Below are 25212 nucleotides of genomic sequence, written 5' to 3'. Positions count from 1 at the left end.
CCGTGTAACTTTAACACGGTGTAATTTACCTTTTTTACACCATTCCGTGTTACTCGTTGCAATTTTGATTAATCCGACTAGAAATTATCCCCAAGAATATATTGGGGCCCCATTGGGTATTCATGGGGCCAGCCCGATAAATTTATCCCTATTGGGATATGATTGTGGACATTTCGGGTAAGCCCAACATTAAAATAAAAATTGCGTGGGTTTACCCGATTGAGAAATAATTGGGAACCTGTAGGGAGAACCCAATGCTAAAATTAATTATTCGATAATGGGTTTGCTCGATTGAGATATTTTTATGAACTTGTTGGTATGACCCAACGTCAAAATAAATAACTTGCTGTTGGTTTCAAAATAAATATAAATATAAAATATTTAAAACAAAGAGACTAATTATTTTGAATTATCACTTTATTTTATCTGATTCTTATTACTCCCCATACATAAAATTTTAAAATACATAAATAATTATATTAAAATTCACACATTCAATCCAACACATTTAATTTATCAATTACTAAGTAAATAAAATTATTAATCTCACATTTCAATACATATTTATTTTCCATTAAAACATATCGTTATTTTTAATATTTATATATTTTAAGTATATGTATATACATTAATATTAATTTTTCAGTCATTTATATAACCGCTGATAAAAATTAATTAATTAACCTCGCAATTATTATAATTATAATTTTTATTTTTACATATTTTCCATATCATTTTTTAAATATTTATCATAAACTCATTAATTTTTCGCCGCCAATTAACAAATTATATAAAAGTCAACAGAAAAATTTTAACTTAAGTATCAATTTAACAATAATATATATATATTCATATACAAAAAAATTAGTCATCCCTCCCAATCATGATCATAAAATTTGACTTGTGCAAAAAAAATTCATACATTTTTTTTTTACTATCCGTCAATAATTTAATTATACTCAAAATTAGTACCGTTACTTTACTCGTTCTATACATTCATATGATTGTAATATTGTATTTTTTTTTTTTTATACATTATGTGGCTTGTGACAGTCAACACTCAATACATAGGACATCACATATTTTTACATTTATTTATTTATTCATTTCCATGATTATAATTATTGATATCCTAACTATATAAGATTACTTTTATTTTCATTTTTTTAAGGGTATTTTTTCCCCAAGTTCTCTACAAACTTTGACGCTTTCTAATGAGCGTATTACGGCAGATATGAGATAGTCTCTTACACCACTTGTAACGTACGTGCCATATTTTATGCACGAGCTTTTAGTTACGTAGTATATATTAGTCACTTTTTGATGAATATATTGAATTATTTTTTGTAATAAATGCTAAAAAAATATAACTTTCATGCTTACAGAGGGCAGTTTTATATAATAGTCTATTATTTTTTTATTTTTTAATACTATCGAAGCATTTTGATAACTTGTAAATTTTAAATTTAAAACTCCAAAGCCATTTTGATTTTTTTGATCGCTATCATTCCGTGTAGGCCACGTGACAGATTCTATTATATTTTGATATTTTTTTACTTTAGATAACATTTAAAATTTATATATATATATATATATGTAAGAGTCAGTGAAAGGGGGAGGGGTCAAGGAACTATCAAATTTCGCGGAAGCGAATTTTTTTCAAAATTATTGACAGTTTTAATTTCTACGACTATCGTATTTTTTTTTTTTTTTGACTGTTTCGAAAATCAAAAAAGAGTTTTTTTGAATTTTTTCTTTACGTCACTCAATAAAATTTTATTTCTTAAAATTGTTTGAAATTAATTCAAACTATCGAAAAATCAAAAAACATATTTCCGTTTTTTGTATTTATCCAATTTTATCATGAGTCATATTTATTAACTCGTCATATTTAAATATTATAAATTTAAGAAATTGTTAGCAATTACGGAAAAAAAAATTTTATTTTTCTATTTTGCCTTCAACCGAAAAAATTTTTTTTACGACAACTCGAAATTTGGTTTAGTTTTAAAAATTTTGCCCTGTGCAAGTGCTATAAAATATTTTCCAAGCATATATTACAAAAAACATGGACAATATTTGAAAATAAAATATTCAAATTTAATTTTTTTGACCGGAGAAAATATAAAAAAAAAAGTATGAGTCAAAATCTTATATTCATATGCCAATATATTTATTATATGGGTCCCAAATAATTATTTTATGTTGTCTTACTCTAGTGTATTTTTTCGATTTATCGTAATTTATATCTCTACTTATAGATGTATTTAGTTCTGTTCAATATATTTTATTATAGCTTTTATATTTATATGGTTTACATAATTTGGACGTTATGCTAGTGACTAAGTAGTTTTATTCTAAACCTCCACAGTAGAATTGTTCATTTTATTTAATTAAATAAAATACCTGACTGCCACATCAATATATAATTTCTCTATACCGCGCAATCTGTTATCAAGAGTTAGGTTAAAAAAAAATATTTATATTTTAAGTACTTTATTTTGAACTATTTATTTTTGAAATATTTTTCGAGATTGTCGAATAACAAGAGCAATATTTTTTCGATATGTTATCAAAAGTTATTAGTTTTTATCTATTAATTATTTAATCAAATAAAAAAGTATCTATTTAGCCGCCATCTTAAATATCTAAGCAAAATGGCCGATAAAAAATAAGTTTCATACATTTTCGAAGACTTCCCTGGTGGAAAATTTTCGGACTTTTCTCTAAAACAGTCTTCAGAACTTTAGAACTGAGTTTTTCAGAGAAAATTCCGAAAAATTTCCACCAGGGTTTAATTTCTGCATAACATCAAAATTTAAACTCAATCATAATTTTGAAAAATTTCTTCCAACAAAATAAAAATTTCAAATTAATTCATTAAGAAAAAAAAATAAACTGTTTTTTTAGATGAAATAAATTAAAAATTTAAATTAATTGAATAAAATTGAATACAAATAATAAATATTTTATATCTTGACTAGTAATATTTATAATATCGATAATAACAAAGTATGTAAACAAGATAGATAATGCTTTAGAAAGTTATAAACACAGCGATCTATCTTTATGCAGCAACAACTTTGTGAGCAGTTTAGTTTATCAGGTTTCGGACCCAAGCGTTTATCTTCTATATACATAAATCTACATACGATTCTATGCAATATTCATAAATGTTAATATTATAGAAGCTTTTAGTTCTTTGTTATGTCATATATATCGCGTTACTAATTCCCAAAGGACTTACAGGGGAGGGGAGGGGACAAAATGGGCCCCTTAAAAAAAGGGGCTTATATGAAATGTAAATGTAAGCCCATTTTGCCCCAGGGACCTATTTCTTCATCACTAATTTTTCGCGCCCTTTTGGTTTTCAAAATTTGTCTTTTGTCTCCAAATCTATTAGTAGTAGAAAAAAAAAAATTATAAGTCCTTTTGGAATAAATATTGCGATATATATACATAGACATGTATGTACGAATTATAATAATATATATAATATCCACACTAAATGCAGTGAGTCGTAGAATCGATTGTCAAATCAGATATAGATGGTAGTGTTCATTTATTTATATATTTTTTTGTTCATTATCAGTTATTATTATTAATTATAATTACTCTATTAATAAATATAATATTTGGCTTATATATTATACTTTGAAAAAGATATTTATGTTTATAGTTGAAAATTATTTTCGTTTGTAGAAAACATTCATTTAATTAGTAAAGCAATTACTATCTATTATTAATATTAATCTTTAAAATTGTTACATTTTTTAAACTCCTTTATAATTATCGCATTAAAGCGTAAATGTGCAAACGAACTTTAAATATTTTTTTTAGTAAACTTGTGAAAAGCTTTTCGATCAAGAATATTTTGAATTTTAAATTTAACTCCAAAGTTGATACAAGTTAGCGATTGATTAAATTTTTAAGTTTAGTAAGTTAACGAGAGGCCACGAGTATTCGATGCTGAAGGTAGAAAAATTGTTTTTTTAGATTAATGAAGAAATGTGATAGAAAAAGGTTTAATTTATGATAGCAACTTATTTTCTTTGCATCGGATTGTCCCTGTGAGAAGGTTTTCGTGTTTTTCTACACCTTTTGTAGGCCGTTAGTATCATTGTAGGTCTAAATTTATTGAATTGCACTCTTTATTTATTAGAAGTAAAATAAATAATCCATTTTTTATTCCGCGCATTTTCGAGTATAACTTCCATAAACTTTTTTTTGAATTCTCAAAATAAACAATGGTCTGAAAATTTTTTTCTCAACTATTTTTGACTCTATGTTCAAAAAATTGGTTTTAGAATTTTTTAAATTTATTACCCAGATAGTAAATTCTGAATCTCTTCTTATTTCTGCTTTCGGCGTCCGATTAACGTCTGAACGGAGTCCCCTATCCAAAAATTCCCATAGAATCCCTGGTGGAAATTTTTGGGAATTTTCTCTGAAAAAGTCTCAGAACTTTGAAAAAGTCTTTAGAACTTTGGAACTGAGTTTTTCAGAGAAAATTCCCAAAAATTTCCACCAGGGATCCAATCAACTGCGTCGCATTTAAGTGGATTCTCTGGGAATTTTTGAATGTGGTCTTTAAGCAGCTCTCAAAATATCGAATGCGTCATTAAGGAGCGATTTCGATAAGTCGTTTTAAGAAAAAATTTATTTTTATGACTTCTGTGAGATTCCGTTTTTTTGATTTTGCAAAAAAAATGTCATCTTCCTAAAACTCTTAATTGGGAATTGAAAAATACGTCTTTCAAAAATCATCATAAAACTTCTTGAAGCTGCCGTTCAAAAGACATTATAAGACAGTCGTTATAATTTGAATACTGTCTGGGTAAATTTTTGAAAAAAATGTTTTCCGACATCGTTTATTTATTTACATTTTCAAAAGTTCATAAAAAGTTGGTCACTGTCTCATATTTTTGAGTTCTTTATAGTCAAAATTTTTGTAACCTTTTCAGAACCAAATTTTTTTGTAATCATAATATATATATATATATATACATTTCATAGTCCAGTAATTTTTACTACACAAAATGTATAGTATAGTAACCGTGTAATGACCGCAATGCATGCCGGCCAGTATGTTCCATAATATATATATTTTACGTAACATATATTTCCCATATAATGAGTAATTTGATATAATCTAGTGCTACTGTACACAAATATCGATATTACTTATCCTTAATTTAATAAATTTTGACTTAAAATATCATTTTATAATTATCACCATTAAAATAATATTTTAAATATATATATGTATATATTTAAAATATATATGTATATATTATTCGTCTTTATCTTTCCTTACTGTTCTCACCAGATGAGATAAGCGCAAAATTATTTAAACATATAAATCTTAATATATATCAGTAATTATTTTTTATACTTCATATATTTAATTGATGGAATTTCTACGCAGAAAAATATTTTTTAATAATATATTGAAGATTTATAAATAAAAATCTTATATTTATGGAGTTTGATTTATATTCTTCTTTTGTATAATATAGTTTTAGAAATTGATTCTTATTATTTTATATATCATATATATATATTAGTCACCAAAGATATACTTTCTCTAGTGTCACAATCCTATTTAGAAAATTTAATAACTCGGCCAGCGAGTTAATTAGGACGTGATATATATATATTTTTAAACAATAATTAATCATATTATTTACGAACAATTAAATTTTGATTGGCTTTCAAAATTTATAGTCATTAGGCCGTCTCTTCTTTAATTAATTAATTAATTAATTAATCAATAATTATACTAATACTTAAATTAATTCACAATAATATTAAATGTGAATATTTTACTTTCATTTTAAACAATTAAATTCATTAACAATTAAATTATCAATTAATTATAAGTCTTTGGTTTGACAAAATAAAATACTTATCGATGACTAATTTAAAGGCATATTCAAAATTTAATGTTCGTAAATTGAGGAAATTGCCGACACAATAATTTAAAATGTAATTATTAAATCGGCAACGTGGCGTTCTTTACTTTTATTCAAACGAAACTCGATCGAATCCTCAACTGGATCAACCAGACAACAAATTTCGATATCGATCGACTTTCGTGATTTATCTTCACATTAATTTTCATACATTTTCTTGCTTATTTCGGGAAAAATTGGCTCTCAGCGACTCGTTACTCGAACATAAATTAATATAAAAAAAATTTAATTAATTCCTCGTCTTACCCGTTTTATAGACCGCAACCAGGTACAATTTTATTGCTAAATCTCTGTGATATTGCTTACTAATTTTATATTTTTTCTTCTTTGAACCAAATACTTTGTACTCATCACTTTATCCTACTGACCGCTAAAATTTTTATTTAAAACTTTAGAAAAATATACGCCGACTACTGATTTAACGAGGAAATAATTTAACTATTTTATTTTAAATGAAACTCAATATTGTTTTTTTTTTAATTTTTGTTTGAATAATAACTCATTTTGTAAATTAAATAAATACTTTTATTAACGTTTCATTGACGGAGCTTTGGTAAATTTATTCTTTTACATCGTTATTCATTTTCTTGCACACCTCACACCGTTATTCTTTTTTCAGATCGTTAAAGCGGTTAATAAAGCACGCGGCTACAAAGAGAACGTTATAATTAACCATTGATGCCGGGTTTTTTAAATTTACTTTGATGTTCGCGCTAAATATTATTTTATTTTTTAAACTCATATCCTGTTTGCCGGAGCTTCGTATGTATGGAAACACAATAACGGCAAAAATATTTAATTTAACGGATTAATTTTTTTAGCATCAGCTTCAGAAGACTTTAGGATGTGATTTTATTTAAAAGTTTTATTTTAATTTTTGTTAATTAGTTATTAGTTAATTTATTAAAAATAATTAGGCTAGAATTTTTTTTTCGTTTGTTGATAAAGTAGAAATTTATTAATGAAATTTATGGTGTGCAAATTGTAGAAGTAGTAGTAGGGTCTATGGTAATTTTTGTCAAAACTTTTCTCTCAAACAAAACGTCTAAACTCAAAAAGAAGAACGAGGCTCGATGCATTGCTCTATAATCTAGCAACCTACATTTTCATTTTTCCAAAATGTTCATTTGTTTAAGAGAAAAACGTGAACAAAGTTTCCATTTACTGCGCAAGTGCAACAGAGATAGCCCCGTTCGTCGACTTGAGTGTGACAGAGAAAAAAGTTCAGACCCCTCTTAAAAAATTAAAGGAAACTCGGCCGGAAGTGAAAATTAAATTTTTATTAAAACAATTAATTAAATCCGTAATAGGGGAGGGTGGGGCAGAGCGGCCCCCCTAAGCCAATTATTACTTTTTGTGGCTTTCAACCATAAGATCACTTTACTTTTGTCCTATTTCAAACAAATTTATGGACATTTTGCCAAAATTCTGAAAAAAAAAATTTTTTTTGTGGGGCAGAACGGCCCCCCTCCAAAAAATGATAAAAAAATTTTTTTTTTCGTTTTTTTTTTTTTAAATTGTTTTCATTGTTAAGAATGTATTTCTTTCTCTTGACAACTATTTTTGGTTTTATATTACTCGAACAAAATTTTTTAAGGTGTAATAAATCGTTCACTCTCGATTACCTTAATTACTAATTGTTATTTAATAAAAAAAAAAATAATTCTATAGTTTTACTTTATTTCAAAAATTTATCAACTAAAAAAAAAAATTTAATTTATATAAATTTTTAGTGACCAAATTTGCCTCTTACTTAGAGAAACGGCCGAAAAATATGAAAAAATAATTTTTTCGGAAGTTTCGGCTGGTCCATTTTGCCCCAGGTGTTATGCGTAGGGCTAAAAATGTGGAATTATAATAATTTTTTTTTAATTTGACGATAAAAATATGAAAAAATCACTTTTTCGAAATTTTGGACTTGTTCATTTTGCCCTAAATGTCATGCGCAGGGGTAAAAATGCGCACACATATCGGATTTATAGTAATTAGTCGAAAAAAAAAAAAATTTTTTTTTTATCAAAATTTTAGGGGGGCCGCTCTGCCTCACCCTCCCCTATAAAATTTTAAGAATTTTCGATGGAAATTTAATTTCAAGTATGAGGTGTGCATATAATTTTTTGAAAATTAATTAAAAATTGTAATTATTTTTAAAAATTAATCGGTATTGATTGTCATTAGTCGATTAAAAGTCAATGAAACGAATTAAAAAATAAAAATTAAGTGACATTCTATCACGATATAATTTTAACGACGGACTCGGTCTCTTCCTTAACTAGTAGACTAAGTCGTAGATCGAGTTCGCCGGCTTCGAGAGCCCATTTTTCCCTTAACCATCATGGAGAGTTGTCGTTCTGAGTCCCGAGAGTGTGGATGGGGAAAATCGGGTACCAGCCGACGGTGAGTGTCGTCAATGGCAATAGCTCGAGGTCAACTTCTGCGCCACCGAGTCCTTGATTACTCTCGAAACCCTGTTTCTTTTCCCACAACATTACCAGGAGATTACGTCCCAGTGCGTCGCAGCTTCCGTACTTTAGGGTTTGTCGATACTGCGGATTTCGGGAGTGACGAATTACTCGGGTTTTTCTCTTATGAATCCAGCGTTCGCCGTCGCGGAGATACGTCTTAACGTATGTGTCTGTAAATTTATCAATTCAGATGGCCAATTATTTTTTATTAAATAAATTCATTGTAGCGGAAAACTAATTACTTATCATTATTATTATTATTATTATTGTGGATCAATAAAAATAAAATTAACAAGAAGTAAACGTAATAAAGTTTAACACAAAGTTTATCAAATAAAGTAGACCGCAAATTCGATTTAATAGAGAAAAAGTCGGATACATTTTACTCCCTCGAGAGATTACTCGATTTCTATATATTTTTTATAATTCAAACTTTTAATATAATTTTTTAAATTTATTTATAAATATAATGAAATGGTAAAAAGGTTATTAAATATTCAGCAGAATTTAATTGAACTTTTCCCACTTTGGCAGCAGCGATGATAGCAATAATAATAATAATAATAATAATATTATTAATAATGATAATGATAATAATTGAATCCCTAAATTTATGAAACTCTGAGCAAGTTTTCCAATTGTCAAAGCAAATTGGCTTTTATTTTATTACCCGGTTCTTCTTTCTCTCCTGGGCAAATATCTCGCGCGCAGATCACCTCGACCTCGAGTGTGCCTTTGCTCAGGAACAAGGCCAACTTAACTTCGCCGCTGTGTATACCTATGAAAACAAAAGTTTATAAATTTTTTTTTTAATTTACGCTCCGAAATATTTATGCTGTAAAATAAACTTTTGTTTAACTTTATGCAATATATTAATATTATTGTTATTATTTTATGTTTACCTCCGATAAGTTTAAATCCTCGAGGTGCAACTTGTCCTGGACCCAATTTTACATCCACACCATTTTCGTCTCGGAGTTGACTGAAAATTTTTATAAATAATTTACGAGAATTCAAACTTCGAATTTGGGTCAAATCATAAATTTTAAATTTGAACTTCGGAAATTAAATCGTTCGACTGGATTTAATCTGTTCAAAATTTACAGCTGAAAAGTTGGGAAATTCGGACAGGAGTAGAAAAATTTTCAGTTCTCTTAATTTTTTTTTTTATTTTGGAAAATTGGGTCGGCTTAAAAATTTAAAAAAATGATCCTGGAATTGACAGCCAATCGACAATTTTCGGATGTTTTTTTTAACAAATCTACGAAAAAAAAAAAAAATAAAAAAATGCACATTTAGGAAATTAAAAAAACTACAGGTGCAATTTTTTCAAATATTTTTTTTTAATAATTTATCGTTTTTAAAAATAATTCAAAAATTAATAGACGTAAAATTTTCCAAATTAAATTAAATTTTCGCTCAATTTCCCCGAGTTTCTTTTAAATAAATTTGTTCTTAATAAAAATATCAATCCGACAAATTTTTTTATTAAAGTAATACTACACTGATTTATAAAGGTACATAAAAAAGTCGGGAATTGAGTTACGGGTTGGAAAAACGAATGTAGAAATAACCATATATTAAAAAAATTTTTTTAATAATAAAAGTTAGCGAGTAATATGATAAGATAAGATATTATACGGGTGTATGTAAGAACGTGAGTAATATAAATTCTTTACCTCCACTTATCGTCTTCATCAGACTCACTATTTCTGTCATAAAATCGCTCGGAAAATGCCATCATTGTTTGTCCTATGCTGTCACGTTTTTCGCCACGTCCTCCCATGCTGTCTTTGCGCTCGTCTCGCCCTGACATTTTATTTATTCAATTATCATAACACATTACTCTTTACCCATTCTCTCAATTATGTATATCATTCATAAATCTAGTCGCATGACCCCCACGATTTATTTTGTCTTTGAAAAAAAATTCTGCCTTGAAATGGAGTCAAAATTTTCGGATCAAAGTCACTAATTAAAGTGACAAATTTTTTTTTTACAAAAATCGTGCGAGTCGCCTGGGAAATGTTCTCATGTCATAAATATTATTTGTCTGCGTACTCATATTTTAGTTTTCTCTGCCTTTTTATTTATATGTGTATTTTTTTTCGCTTTACGCTCTCTTGAAGTACACTCGAGAAGTCATGGAAGTGAGTTCAAGAGAGTATTCAAAAACTTTTTTTCACCTAAAGCAGAAACTCGTGTCGTAATCAACAAGTCGTATTCGCTTTTGCTAACTTTGTTTTATGTTTAAATAAAATATATATCCCAATATGTAAATTCAAAAATAACAAACTCCAAAAAAATGTCGATTTTTTTTTTTGTCATCTACTTTCTAATATTTTTTTTTAATCTCGTAATTTCAAATTTTGATAAATTTAATCGCAGGAAAAATGAGCTTTTGAAAATAAATTTAAAAAAATAAAACTCAAAAAATATGTAAAAATAAATTGAAAATATTTTAGGCAATTTATGTACTTGTAAAAAAATATATCAAATTTATAAAGAAAAAAATTTTTTTTTCTGCAGATAAAACTTTTCCAAACTTAAAAATTAAAAAGTTCATGTTTCCAAAGATCATTAGGTCACGTTTTTTTTTTATCTCTTTTTTCATAAAAAAAAAGTTTAAAAATTCAATTAATAAATTTGAAAGTTCGAGTGGTTTAAGACTTGAATAGAAGATGTCAATTTAAAAGTTTCTAACCCATCACCCTCATAATTTTAGTCACCCTCGAATTGTCTTTTTCTTGCTCTGGATCCTGTCCCTTGATTGTCTTATTTTTTTTCTTGCCGAGTTGGTTGACTCGCAAAGTCGCGAATCCAATTTATCTCACCCCATCTAGTGCAGCTATTTCAGCGACCTCGTTCGTTTAGTAACCCGGCATCTCCGCCTTTTCCTCTTACTACTTTCCGACTAAGTACCGGCTCTCCCCTTTTTTAAATAAATTTTTCATCTTTTTTTCCTTTATCCGTTTACCATTTTACGAGGTTCCCTCCCATCCGATGAGACGAGTCGAGGGCTCTGGGCATTCAGTACTTACACAAGCTATATATATTCACCTAAATATGATATATATACACGAATACTCCCACACCCTACTTCAGAACACGAAAACCTAAGCAGTTTGATATTGTGTCCTAGATAAACTTCTTTCATACTCATGCCTAGGGACGAAATATGCTTATTTGCATTTTTAAAAACTAAACCGCGACTAAAAGTTTTTAGTTGCGGAATATAAAAATATTAAATATTAAAATCGCTGTGTGATATATTATAAGTGGGTGAACTTTTTTTATTTTAAATTAGTTGTCATAATTTTATTTGTTAAGATCATAACTGTCTCTTATTAAATTAGCAGCTCAAAAAATTTATCGTTTCAAATTAATAATATATTATTTCATATTTATGAACATATATTTTTTTTTTTCTTACGTGAACAAAATTTATTTGAATTTTTTTTACAGAAAAATTTTTAAATTATTTATTGGATGACTAAAAATATTTTTTTTTTTTTCAAATTCATGACAGCGAAATTTCAAAATTTTATTTGACAGTAATTAAAATTTTTTAAATCTTTCAAAATTACTAACAATTAACTTAAATTTGAATTGTAATTTTTGAGGCTCTAATTATTTTCCACCTCCAGAATTTTTTTGAAGGATCAAAAAAAAATTAAAAAATTAAAATTTCTAAGCTATTTTCCAAATTTCATCTCAGTTATAAAATTTTCAAAAATTTATCATCAGTAGTTAAAATTTTCTAATTTATTCAGAATAATTGACAATTCCCTGAAATTCTCGTAATTTTTGAGCCTGATAAATTATTTTCCACCTCCAAAATTTTTTTGAATGATCAAAAAAAAATAAAAAATTGAAAAATTAAAATTTCTACGCCATTTTCCAAATTCCATCTCAGTCATAAAATTTTCAAAAATTTATAATCCGTAATTAAAATTTTCTAAATTACTTAGAATAATTAACATTCCCTGAAATTCTCGTAATTTTTGAGCCTGATAAATTATTTTCCACCTCCAAAATTTTTTTGAAGGATAAAAAAAAAAAAAAAAAAAAAAAAAAATTTCTACGCGATTTTCGAAATTTCTTCATCCCTCAGTCACAAAATTTCCAAAAATTTATCATCAGTAAAATATTATTATTTTTTTTCATATTTATTTTATAAAAATAATTTAAAAATTTATATTAATAGAGAACAATTCCCAGTAATTAAATTATATTACAAACTAAATATTAAAATTAGAAAAAAAAATCTTATAAATTACCATAAAAAAAAAAAATACACAATTTATAATAATAAGTAATAAGATTTATATAAAAAAGTAAAAAAGATGCAAAATCTAAAAAAAAAAATAATATATATTATATATCTAATGCTACTAATCGTGCCAGTTGCTACTAGTTTATTGCAAAGTGCAAGCCTCCATACACGTCTACTATCCATCATCATCATAATCATCATCATCATCAGTATAGTAATAATAATAATAAATACAAAATTTACATAAAATCAAAATGAAAAGACAGTTGATAGCTGTAAGTTATTAAAAGTACCAAAAGAAGTAAATAATCAAAACTAAGATTAAAGTTTTTAATTAAAAAATTTAAAAATCTAATTATTTTTAAAAAGTTATTTAATAAATTAATTAGTAATTAGTATCTAGTAATATTGAAGAAAATAATTACATAAGTTTGTCAAGCACAGTAATTTTTTTTTATGTCTCAACAAACCCGTACTTTAATTGGACACTAAAATTATCAGATTTAATTTCTGACCTTACGGCCTTACCTAAGTCACGTCTGCAGGTTTTATACAACTGGTATCAACTGGTAGCAATAAAAGTATATCTAATAGGATTTTATATTTTACCTCGACTCATATTTATATACAATTTATATTATATATATCTATGTCTATTACAGTGGCCCAAAAACACCAACTAATTTTTTTTGAGTCTCATACGAAATTTTGTTGATTTAAATTTTTTTTTGAACCTCGAAAAATCAATTCGATGAAAAATTTTTCAGTGTCGCTCAAAAATTTTGCAAATTCCAAAAATGATCGAAATTTGGATTTTTTTTGTAACAAAAATATTTTCAATCAGTAAAATCGACATCACTCTAAAAATGCCAAGAGATAAAAAAAAAACAAAATTTCGATCATTTTTTAAATTTCCAAAATTCTTGAGCGACCCCGAAAAATTTCTTATCGAATTAATTTTTGGAGGTTCAAAAAAAATTTTAAACCAACAAAATTTCATGAGAAAAAAAAAATAACCGGCTTTTTTGGGGCATCCAATATTTATATACAATTTACATTATATATATCTACGTCTATGTATATAATATATAATATAATAGAGAAGACTATTAGAGAAGACTAGGATATTGAGAGCAACTACAGGATAACTCAATAATATACGAGATAATTTGTGAGCAAATGAATTTAAAATTCAATATAAAATAATGAAATAAAGTTAGTATACTTTTAATTGAAATAATAATTAATTAAGTCAACTGCAATTAGCCGATCGAATTCATTAGTAGCGAAAAATATATTAGGCTGTTTGTAACTGGATTACATTTGAATATTTTCAATACGCTTTAAATAAAATAATAGACAAATAATTATTAGATTAGATTAGATTAGATTAGAGATAAGAGACAGACAGAGAGTGGTCTTACCGGTGTCGTAAGTCGTTGGACGACAATGCCTTGCGTTTATTATCGGGGCGGTGTGGAGTGCGGTAGTGAGAAGGAGGCCGATTTACCGGTCCTCGGAGACACAGGCTCGCACTGCCACACAGTAACTGTTGGGACTACGCACTCTGGTTGTATGGCCGGGCCCCGATCAAGTGCGGCCCGGTAATCGAACATAGGTTGGTGGTTGGTGATGTGGTAGTAAGGTTCGTGATCATTGTTATGGTTTATTTCAGTTTTTAAATTAAGATTCAGACTCATGTTCATGGTTTTTTATTCATTATTTTTATGGTGATTTTTAGTGAGATGCAGTATCGGTTGCGTCAGTCGATTTTTTTTTTTCGTATCATTCAGATCGGAGGTTCGACCGAGCGAGTGGTGACATGTTTGTTCGTTTTTTTTTTATTGTTTTTGCACCGCGTTCGTCGGCGGGCAGCAAGAAAAATAAATATTGATTCAATTGAATTTAATGATTTTTTTTTTATTAACAAAACAAAAAAATATATATATATAGATATATGTATATATATTTTTTTTTTAGTGAGACGGACAGAAACAAAGCGATTTTAATGATAGAATGTCGTTGAATTAGTTTTTTTTTTTTGTAAAAATAAATTAGAGGTCGTGGGGCAAAATGGGCCAATAAAAATTTGAGTTTTTTTAAATTTGAGTTATTTTTTTTAGTACTCTATTATTTTTGTTATTAAGACTCGATTATAGAGAAAAATTTCAAGTGTGGGGCAAAATGGACCGCTGTAAAAAAATTTCACAGCTGATTTATGATTTTTATTTTTTTTAAAAAGAAATTTATCATAGACCAAATTGCCCCATATCATTACTCTTCTGTACAGCCTTCAAATAATTTTGTGACCCATTTTACCCCAGCCTCTTTTCCTAATAAAAAAATATTTACTAAAGAAACTAAATTCAAAAATGAATAATTTGAAAAAAGTTTAAAACCAGCCGTTAAAAAAAAATGCTGGGGTAAAAAATATTTAATATCCTCGGCTCGAACAACAAAATGAAAGTGAAATATCCAACGGCAAACTATCATTTTATATCGTGCTTTAAATGCATAGACAACGAGACATTAAATGGTAGTTATAAACATATATCCATTATGGACGACTGCATAGATATAGACGTAGAGTGTAATGGACACGATGAATAACGACATAGTAAAACAATTATAATAACAATAATGATAATTGTTATAGCAGAGCTTTAGCACATTTCAATGATTAATATGTTTCATTAATAGTATAGGGGAGATTACTATCGCCAGTACCGGTGTTTAATTATTTTTTTTTTTTTTTTTATATGTAGCGAGGATTGTTCAGTTTATTATGAGCAACGATAATTTTATCCAGAGGTTTAAGACACTGCATGTATGAATTAAGCGTGCGCGTATTGCAGTAATGTTGAGATAAAACGAGTGGGTTATATAGTGGATTAGTCTGACATCTAGACGTTTAATAGTGATATATATATATATTTATATATAATGTGTGTATGTGTGTGTGTATATAAATATATTGTATAATTATGATGAAGAAGATAATATATAAGAGGAAATTGAACATGACTTCAAACCTGGACAATAGATGATATTCCATTATGTAGTTTTGAACTTTGTTATAAAGAAAAATATGTCGAGAGTTTATTCACATTATTAAAAGTTTAATAGTTATTAATATATGTACAAGTTAATTTATTTAGTTTATCTGATGTTGTAATGTGAGATTTTGAAAAATTGTTTTCAGTCATTGTCGGTTGTTTAATTAACCAAGTGTTTGGATGAAAGAATGTTTTTACTGTAACTTTTAGTAAAGAATTTGATAAATTCCCGTGTGAAAAAAAATTTCGTTCATAATGAATTTAGATCTGAATTTCATGGCGAAATTCAGATCGTGACACAAATATGACTTTTATCATGAATTTACTCCAACTTTTCGTCTAGTAAATCGGTAGCAATTATAAAATCAATTTATTATGTTTTTGAATTGGACTGGGGATGACTTCGATAGAAACTTGACTGAATTTTTACTGAATTAAACCTTTTGTCAAATTTATCGATTCAGAAATTACCAATAAACTTCTTCTATCAAGTCCTTGATTTACGTAAATCAGTTAGTGAATGAACTTCAGATCACTTGGATTTAAATTTTACTGAGTCATAATTTTGACGCGATTAAAGTTCTTTATACAAATTCATGATGAAAGTCATATTTGTGTCACGATTTGAGTTTCGAGATGAAATTTATATCTAAATTCATTACGAACAATAATTTTATTACATGGGTTGTAGTTTGCTTTTTTTGAATTATTTTGGTTTTAAATTTGGCGGGTAAATTTTGAGGGATAGATAATTTAGATTTTTGGAGACGTAACACCAAAATTATATTTGACTAGAGTCAATCTCACTTTTTGATTGAGATCTTTTTATACTTGAGCTAAAAGGGCGAATTTTTAAATTTTTGGCGGTTTATTTAAAAAAATTTCAAAAAATTAAATAATCGAGAACTATTGACATTCAAATGCAAAAAGTTCAAAAATTTGATTTTAAAAAAATTGTTTATCCAAAATTTATATAGATTTAAATATATCTATTAATATAAAGTAAATACAAAATTTGAAAAAAAATTTTGATCAAAAACTAAATTATTTTTAGCATAAAAATTTTGCATAAAAGTCCAAGTAGAAAAAAAATGTTTAATATCAAAATTTGATTTTTTATAAAAATTCAAAAAATCACTGACCAATTTTCCTCTAGTAAAACATTCTTTCATACAAATAAAATATCAAGTGTAAAAATAGAGTTTTAAATAAAATCGCTCGGTCGAAGCACTTTGATTAAGCATCGGCAGTATTTTTTATACAAAAATAATGAAAGAGATGCATAGATATGTATATAATATTGTAAAAATAATTTGAAAACATGGATAAGAAATAAGATTAAAATCACAATGCTCTATTATAAAAAAAATATATAAATAAAAACATGAATGACACACACACACTTTGCTCACACAAACTACCGTCACTTTGTCCGATAAAAATTCCTATTTGGAAATAGTTTAAGATCTAAGTGACGGGTAGTTTAGTTGATCTGTAACATGTAGCATGTGACAGGTATACAATGTATCAGTTTGGGAAAAGGTTCAAGGGTGTTAGATGTTAAGCAATATGCAAGCATATCCATACATTAATACATACATATACACATACATATATGTATCTATGTATAATGTTAATCGAGGAGGGTTTGATTACGCATGACTATGGGGAATTGACGTTTGACTTAGCATCTATCAACATGAATGCACTTTAATTATGATGCTATGATGCAGGTGAACACCGCACACACCAGATAAATGATGATTGGATACACATATATACGACCATGACTATTATTATTATCATTGTTATTATTATTATTATTATTATTATTATGAAATTGATTTAAGACAATGAATATTGATTGATTAAAATATTATATAGTAAAATTAATAAATGTATTGTGCATTTTGTTTGATAATAAAATATTTAAGTAATTAAATTATTAATTAATGACTAAAGTGCACTGCAAAAAATCGGGAGTGATTATGGATTTTATTTAAAGACGAATTTAATCGGTCGCTCGGAGTTCTGGAGTAAAAAAATCACATACGGAGTAAAGAGGGAGTTTTTTTTCAGTAGAGTGATTTCGGAGTGATCTGGATTTTATTTAAATTCGTATAAATTTCACTCCAAAGGCCTTAAATAAATGAATACCCCGTGTAAAAAAAATAGTTAAAAAAGTGTTGACTATTCTTAACTTCCAAACTTGACACGACGAAAATTTTTTTGAACGTTTTGTAAACTTTTTAAAATTCAAGGGAAAAATCAATAAATTTCCTAATATTATTAAGATATGATAAAACGAAAAAAAGTTCAGAAATAGTTCGAAATTCGTTTTTTCTGAACGTATTTTGCACTGAAAAATGTTAATTTTTAGAATAAAGTAAAGTATTTTTTTCTGTGCATTTTTAGGAGTTTGAAAATCGTTTAAAAAAAGTTCGTCATTTTGTGTCACGTTTTGAAGTTTAGAATAGTCAACATTTTTTTAACCTTTTTTCAACAATTTTTTTTACACGGGTCATGGGAATACCGGTATACTGTTCCCGTGGTCTCCCTCAAACTTTATCTCAGCTTGAAGGCGATTCTGCGAAAAATCAATTTCCAAAAGTCAGGGAAGTTTTAGTTCGATTCAGATTATATTTAAGTATACAAAAATATTAATTTATTTAATGCCGTACGATGGACGGTGGAGATTTGGCGTGTACACGCAGAGAATTTTAGAGTAAAAATTACCCATAAAGTCTGGTACTGTAAGGACATCTAGTCAGTAACTAAATTTTTATTGTTGTTACTAAAAATTGCACTTCATTTACATGCTATCGAGTAGTATATTTTACAATGTGCATGGAAAAAATTTAGTAATTTTCCACATGTTCTCACAGTATCATATTTTTTGGGTAATTTTTACTAAAAATTTCTCTGCGTGTATCTGCTCTGCATTCACTCCGAATTTAATCCGCGTTCACTCCGCAATTTTTTTGACAGTGTGAGTGAGGTGAATAATTTTTAAAAATATAAATAGTGTGGGAAAAATGGTGAAAAATGTGTATTGTAGTTATAGTAGCAATAATAATAATAATAATTATTATAATAATAATGATAATAATAAAAATAAAGATGAAATGGAGATAAAGAAAAAAATGTGAATGGTCTTTTTTGGGATTCATGAGCATTTGTAGTGAAATTACTCACGGCTTCCGCGTCTTTTGTCACTCGATAGGCTCATTGTTCTCCCGAGCTCGCCCTTGGCAGCAGCTTTTTTCAAGGATCTCAACACTTCTTCTGGATCGCGGGCTGACCTTGCCACGGAACTGCGTCGGCGATCACGGTTGTAATAAACACTTGGCATTTCTGTATCCACTATGCTGCCGCCTGAATTCATTCAAAACTCAGGTATTTAATTATTTAAATTCTGGTTTTTGTTTAATTTTTATTTTACGCGGAAACTAAGGGGCTGACGTAGAAATATTATCAGAGCTTTTTTATAGGAAATTTAATTCTCTACAAAATTGTTCATGTGCATTTTTGGAGTAACTCTGATAGTTTAGCCAGAAATTTAATTTAAAGCAACGAATGACTAAATTTGAATTATATTCTAGACTCAGGGTTCAAATTTGAGGACAAAATTTTTTTCCTTTACCTCAAAACGTCAGATCTGATGAAAATTCAAATTTTGAAAATCGGACCGCAATCAATAACTTTTTTTTTAAATTTTAAATTTCCATAACGGGAAGTTAAAAATATATATTTCAAAGCAAAGTAAATAAAAGTTATCAGAGTAATTGAAACTTACGTTTGCTGTCAGTGCCGCCTTGACTTTGAAAGCTGCTCCGTCTACTTCCGGGAAGCGATCTGCTGTAATCCTTACTAAGTTCATAAGGTTCAACTTCTAATTGTTCAGATTGGGACGAACCGCGGCGTGAGTTTGCCTGCCAAGCGTGATCTGGATGAAGGAAATACGGTTCCGGACTTCCGCTATCGCTTTGAGTGTCTTCGCTATAACTACGTTCCCTCAACTCCCGTCTGAGCAGCCTCTGCGCTATCTCCATTGACAGAGAGCCACGCGGTGAAGCGTAAGGCGATTTTCCTGAACGGATCCCCCTCGGGTCTTCCAATCGATACCTATCCAACACACCAACATACATACATATATGCCCAAATATATCACGAGTAATTTAAAATAGAAAAGTCAATAACGAAAATAAAAAAACGTGATTTCTTTATTCGCTTTTCCACCTCGTCGAGTTATTTATCTTCAATCAGAAATCCAAATAAAAGATTCCCTAACAAAACTGAACTTAAAATTCAAATAAAAAATAATAAATACTAACCAGGCTTCACGATCAGTCTCAAACGCATTCTGCAAGTCTATAGAACATTCCCCGAGGAAAATATTATCACCATCAGGATGACAATCCCAGAGGGTTACATCGATCGTTTTGTCCATTAGCTTCTCACCAGCGATGCCAGTAAACGTCAGATTTGCGTTCCAAATTGGATTTTGCGTTGGACCAGTCACGTCTGTTTGTAGAGAACTTTGATCACCACTACGACAAACAAACAATGTATACATAAATATGTATATGTATGTATATATGTATATATATATATATTTATTTTACATTTTAATTTAATTTAATTACGACCTATTGTTTTATCATAATTATGTTAGCATTTAATTACCAGGTCGGCATGAGCACCAGCTTGGCAAAGGCTTCCGGTGGCGAACCATCGTCTCGGACGCAGAGCTCGTCAGCTGCCAAAACTGACACCACCAGCTCTTTCCTATCGGCTTCGTACCACACGTGAATCTGTACACGTCCGCTCACTTGTCTCTCTTTAGCAAGTTGTTCCTAAAAATTTCACGGTTTATTATTTTGAAAATTTTGACGCGCGATTTTTTTCTATCGTCTAATGAGCTGATGGTTTTATTGGAAAAATAAAAAAAATATTTATGGCTAAAAAATTTTTGGTTTTATTTTGAAAGAAAAATTTTAGTCAGTAATTGGCTAATTGATTATTACACAGAAAAAAAGGATTTCTTGGCGCAAAAAAATTTTACTCACGTCAAGAAAATTTTTACTTGTCCTAAGAAATTTTTCGCATTATGAATTGAAAACGAAAATTTTCTTGGGGCGAGAAAAAATTTCCTTGAGTCAAGAGAAAAATTTTTGGGGCAAGAAAAAATTTTTACTCCTATGAAAATTTTCGTTTTCATTTGATAATGCAAAATTTTTCTTGCCCCAAGAAATTCTTCTTTTCTGTGTAAATTTATTGATAAAATTTTTTTGGAAAACGTTAAAATTTTTTTTTTGTTAATAAAAATTGTTGTCATGTAGAAATGAGAAAATCTCATAGCCCGTAACTGGCTTATAATTTATTATTAACAAAAAAAAAAAATGTTTGTTTCAGAAAAAGAAAAAAAAAATTTTTATTTTTAATGAGTCATGCGGATGAGCTGGTTAAATTTACATGAAGGTTTTGCACAGAATACGAAGGAGGACTGGCTGAGCATGAGACTGCATTTTTACAAAAGTAAAAAAAATAGAAGGTAACGAAAAATAAAGTTTAAACTCAAAAGAAAATTCAAAAAAGTTAACATGAAAGAGGATGCATTTGACATGCAAAGCGCACGTGAAAGTTAAGCTAAAAATTATTTGTCACTTTTAAACGTGACCGGACCAGGTGAAACGATAAGGCAGAGAGATGGAGAAAAAAAAGAGTGGGCTCTAAAAAACGTATGACTTACATACTTTATACACCGTGTGTTACTTTGAAACATATTTTTTTTTACTCCGTTCAAAATCGTGTACTACATACTGAAAAAAAAGTTACGAGCCTTTGAGTTGAATTTTGAAAAGTCGCTTAGAGTTTTTGAGTATTGCCAGTAAAGAGACAAAATTAATTTATGTGATTATTTTTACCATCTAAAAATATCAATCATATATATTATACTTTTGCAGAATATATAATTATGAAGTTTCAAAAAGTATAAAATTTTTTTTTATTTTATAAAAATGCCTGAAATTTTTGAAATTTTGAATTTATTTATTTTTTTACTAAGACATTTTTTGTAGTTCATTAAATTTTTCAAAAATTTATCTTTGAACTTTTTTATGTAGGATCAAAATTTCGATTTTTAAACTGAAAATATTTAAAAAATTTCAAGGGCTGTAGAGTTGAAAAAAAAATGTATGCTGAATAATTTTGAACAGAGTTTGAAAAAAATATCCTACATGAGAGTCATATTTATGGTATTTATAAAAAATTAATTATAATTATTTTTAGTAAAATTTATCCCTTTTCACCCCCAAGAGCCCATTCTTTTTTTTCTTCGCCACATTGAACTCCTCCCTCCATATGTTTCACGTCCATTTTCATTTTCTGGCTCTCCAGGGTGTGTTGAGACACCATAAATCGTGGTACGCCTTCTCGTTTACCCGGGATTTCCAGTAGTATAGAGAGCAACGAGTAGTATAGAGCGGCAGCGAGCTCACGAGCAAATTTCGCATTCTTGATGGTATCACTACTTGTAAGGGCCAAGCAACATCACCGAATAAGGTTATACTGTTATAGTACAGTTGGGAGATATATCCGAAGAGAATATATATATATATACAGCTAAATTTATTTATACGTATAAATATATATATAAATTTTTTATATACATGTAGGCGAATAGAAGAAATACAAATAGATCAAGAATCGCGAGATACATCCCGGGTAAAAACATTTCAAGCTAAAATAAAATTCTTTTCTCGGCTGAAAAAAGGTCCAGGTAGTGAACATAATGCTGAAAAATGGTCGATAATTAGGCCTAAAAACAATCGCTAATAGGCTGACTCAATTCATCGGTCAATTTTCGATCTCTTCTGATAAAATTCTATGGTTTCGGCCAAATGTTTTTACCCGGGATGTCCTGATTCAATTTAAAACAAACTGATATTCAATTTTACACCTCAGTCTTCATTTTCCCTCGTATTATTATTCATGTTTTATTTTTTTTTATGTTTTTAAATATTTGTTTATTCATGAAATACTCGGGAAAATATTCTTAGACTAAGACTAAGAGTATATTTATAGAAATACATTTTTATTTGTCATTATTAATATATATATATTTTTTATTCATAATAAATATTTTAATTTGAACAATCTCATTTGCATTGTCTACTTGTTTCGACCGACCCACTTTTGATATAATTATTTTAGTACTTTGAAGATATACAATTTTTTTGTTTAACCCTAAGTCAAAAATTAAAGACTAATTTTCTATTGGATGTCAAATTCGCCTTCTTTCAAATTTTATATAAAAAAAATATATTAGCCTTATCTCGAACTAGTAGCTATCAACTGCGTGCGCATGCGCGTGCCAGTAATTTTCAACAAATTCAATTCTACAAAAAATCTAATAAATTATAAATATAAAATTTATTTAAATTCATTAGTAATCAGCCTTCACAGCGTCACTGAGGAATTTTACCAAATTTTGATATTACAGTCAAATTTCGATAAGCTGCCGTTTTAGTTGAGAAAAAAAATTGTATGGGAAATCGTCACTTTCAAAATGTCTTCTTTTTTTCTAAAACGAGTTTATGTATCCACTATTTATCCACACATATATTTCAAAGTGTGAACTGTGTGAATTAGAGTAAAAAATTTCAAATTCTCAGTGACAGCAAAATTAGAGATGCAGTCACTTATTAGCAGAGTACAGAAGTTTGTGCTTAACCCTGATTCAGAAATCTCATTTGGAATGATTCAATCCATGCTAAAGTGTATATCTATAGTCAATTTTGCCAACTTTGAATTGTTTCGGATCGTGTTTGAATGATTTCAAATTAGGTTTCTCAATCAGGGAACAATAAGAATAAAAGAAAAGAATTCGTTCAAATTTCTCTATATCAAAATTACGATCGCGAGCTAATTCATGTGAATTAAATTAAAAGATATACTCAAATATCGAATGCCATAAAAGAATATTAAATTTGAGGTTGTGAAAAAAATATATCAATAAGACAATCAGCAAGATAATTAACAAGATCACCAGCAAGACAAGCAGCAAGATTGCCAGTAAGACAACGAGCAATAAGTTAATCGTCTTGCTGATTGTCTTATTGACATATTTTTTCACAACCTTAATTTCGACGGCTTTAATGACACTCGACATTTGAATGTATCTTTTAGAAATTTTTTTTCTTTGAGAAATTTGCGCGAATTTTTTTTTCTTTTGTTCTTATTGTTGAGCACAAACTTCCGTACCCTGCTTATTAGAATCGGACTTCCCAATTATTAATTATTAACGGAAAACATATGACGATTTCTGTAATCCTCATCAATTTCAAAGAATTATTTTAAAATTTCATTTTTTGAAAAATGGCTAATTGTCAATTTTCCCAAAAAAATTCAAATTATTGATAAATTTTGTCCATAAAGTGAAACTGAGATACGATTTTTTTGTCGATCATCAAAGTACTTAATGAAATATTTAAATTTATACGGTGACTTGCTGCGAGGCATTCGGAGGATTCAAAAACTATATTTACAAACTAATCATAATCAGATAAGAAAATTAAAATTAATAATGATAATAATAATAATAAATAAAATGTTCTAAGAATACTAGATATTCGTGCCAGTTGGGAGAGAGTAGCGTGAGGGCGAGTTATGCTAAACTTTTGTTTGTTGTTGTTATCATAGCCATAACTTACATTTTCGTCATTCGTCAGCGGTTTTATTTTCAGTAATGTTAACTTTTCTTACACGGGACACAGAAATGACCATGAATTAACGTGGAGATGGAAAAAAACATTTATAAGACGTAGAGTATAATCATAATTATAAACATAATAATAATAATAATAATAATAAAAATAAAAATGTAATGACAAGAGTAGACACAATTCAACGGGTACACAAAAAAAAGTTCCATCAAAGGGAATGAAAATTTGAGAACTTAAGAGTTTTGATAAAACCAAAAAAAATAATTTTGAAATAAATGATAGAGTGAACTGTGGACTGTAATATAAATTTTAATATTTTTTAAAATTCAATTTTATAAATTTTCTCTATATATATCTCGTTTATTCAACATACATTCAGTTTTATACATAAAATCAATTAATCTCGTTTTAATTAATTAATTAATTATTTTTTAAAGATTTTCTGTTTATAATTAAAAGTTAAATTACAATAAAATCAGCCGAGATCTAAATCAAGACATGACCCATTTATTTATTGTAATTCAACATATTTTTTACAATATATCTATAATCCATTTGTTTTAAGAAGATTAAACTACGGTAATTAAATATAATAATTATAAGTCAACGGATTTCCATTGGGACGTAAATTTGGCTGTCATTTATCGTTTATTAGCAATGGAATGCCGTCAAAAACGGACAGTCTCAGACTCCAAACTATATTATCAAATATAG

General features: G+C 28.0%; 1 protein-coding gene and 1 long non-coding RNA gene across 5 annotated transcripts in view; one reads left to right on the top strand and one right to left on the bottom strand.

The window, feature by feature from the left end:
• Positions 1-8033: 8033 nt before the first annotated feature.
• LOC130669312 (regulating synaptic membrane exocytosis protein 1) overlaps positions 8034-25212 on the bottom strand; it is a 126300-nt gene continuing 109121 nt past the window's right edge. For 2 of the 3 annotated variants that reach the window (XM_057472114.1, XM_057472115.1), the window contains exons 16-23: positions 20459-20628; positions 20107-20322; positions 19569-19897; positions 18968-19147; positions 10120-10249; positions 9343-9422; positions 9111-9218; positions 8034-8610 (exon numbers count right to left, since the gene is read on the bottom strand). In XM_057472114.1, the coding sequence (XP_057328097.1) occupies positions 8309-8610; positions 9111-9218; positions 9343-9422; positions 10120-10249; positions 18968-19147; positions 19569-19897; positions 20107-20322; positions 20459-20628 (1515 nt within the window). In that variant the 3' untranslated portion in view covers positions 8034-8308. Of the gene's footprint in view, positions 8611-9110; positions 9219-9342; positions 9423-10119; positions 10250-14140; positions 14252-18967; positions 19148-19568; positions 19898-20106; positions 20323-20458; positions 20629-25212 lie in introns of those variants that run through there. The other variant, XR_008990155.1, reaches the window with a different exon arrangement.
• LOC130669315 (uncharacterized) lies at positions 14234-22745 on the top strand. 2 transcript variants are annotated; one of them, XR_008990157.1, is made up of 4 exons: positions 14234-14361; positions 18996-19168; positions 21188-21460; positions 22172-22745. It is a non-coding gene; the product is annotated as an uncharacterized LOC130669315 (long non-coding RNA). The 2 variants fall into 2 exon arrangements; XR_008990156.1 differs by having other exon boundaries at positions 21188-22745.

The sequence above is a fragment of the Microplitis mediator genome, chromosome 6, assembly GCF_029852145.1.
Source record: "Microplitis mediator isolate UGA2020A chromosome 6, iyMicMedi2.1, whole genome shotgun sequence".
Lineage (NCBI taxonomy): Eukaryota > Metazoa > Arthropoda > Insecta > Hymenoptera > Braconidae > Microplitis > Microplitis mediator.
This window is presented reverse-complemented; position numbering and strand designations above follow the sequence as displayed.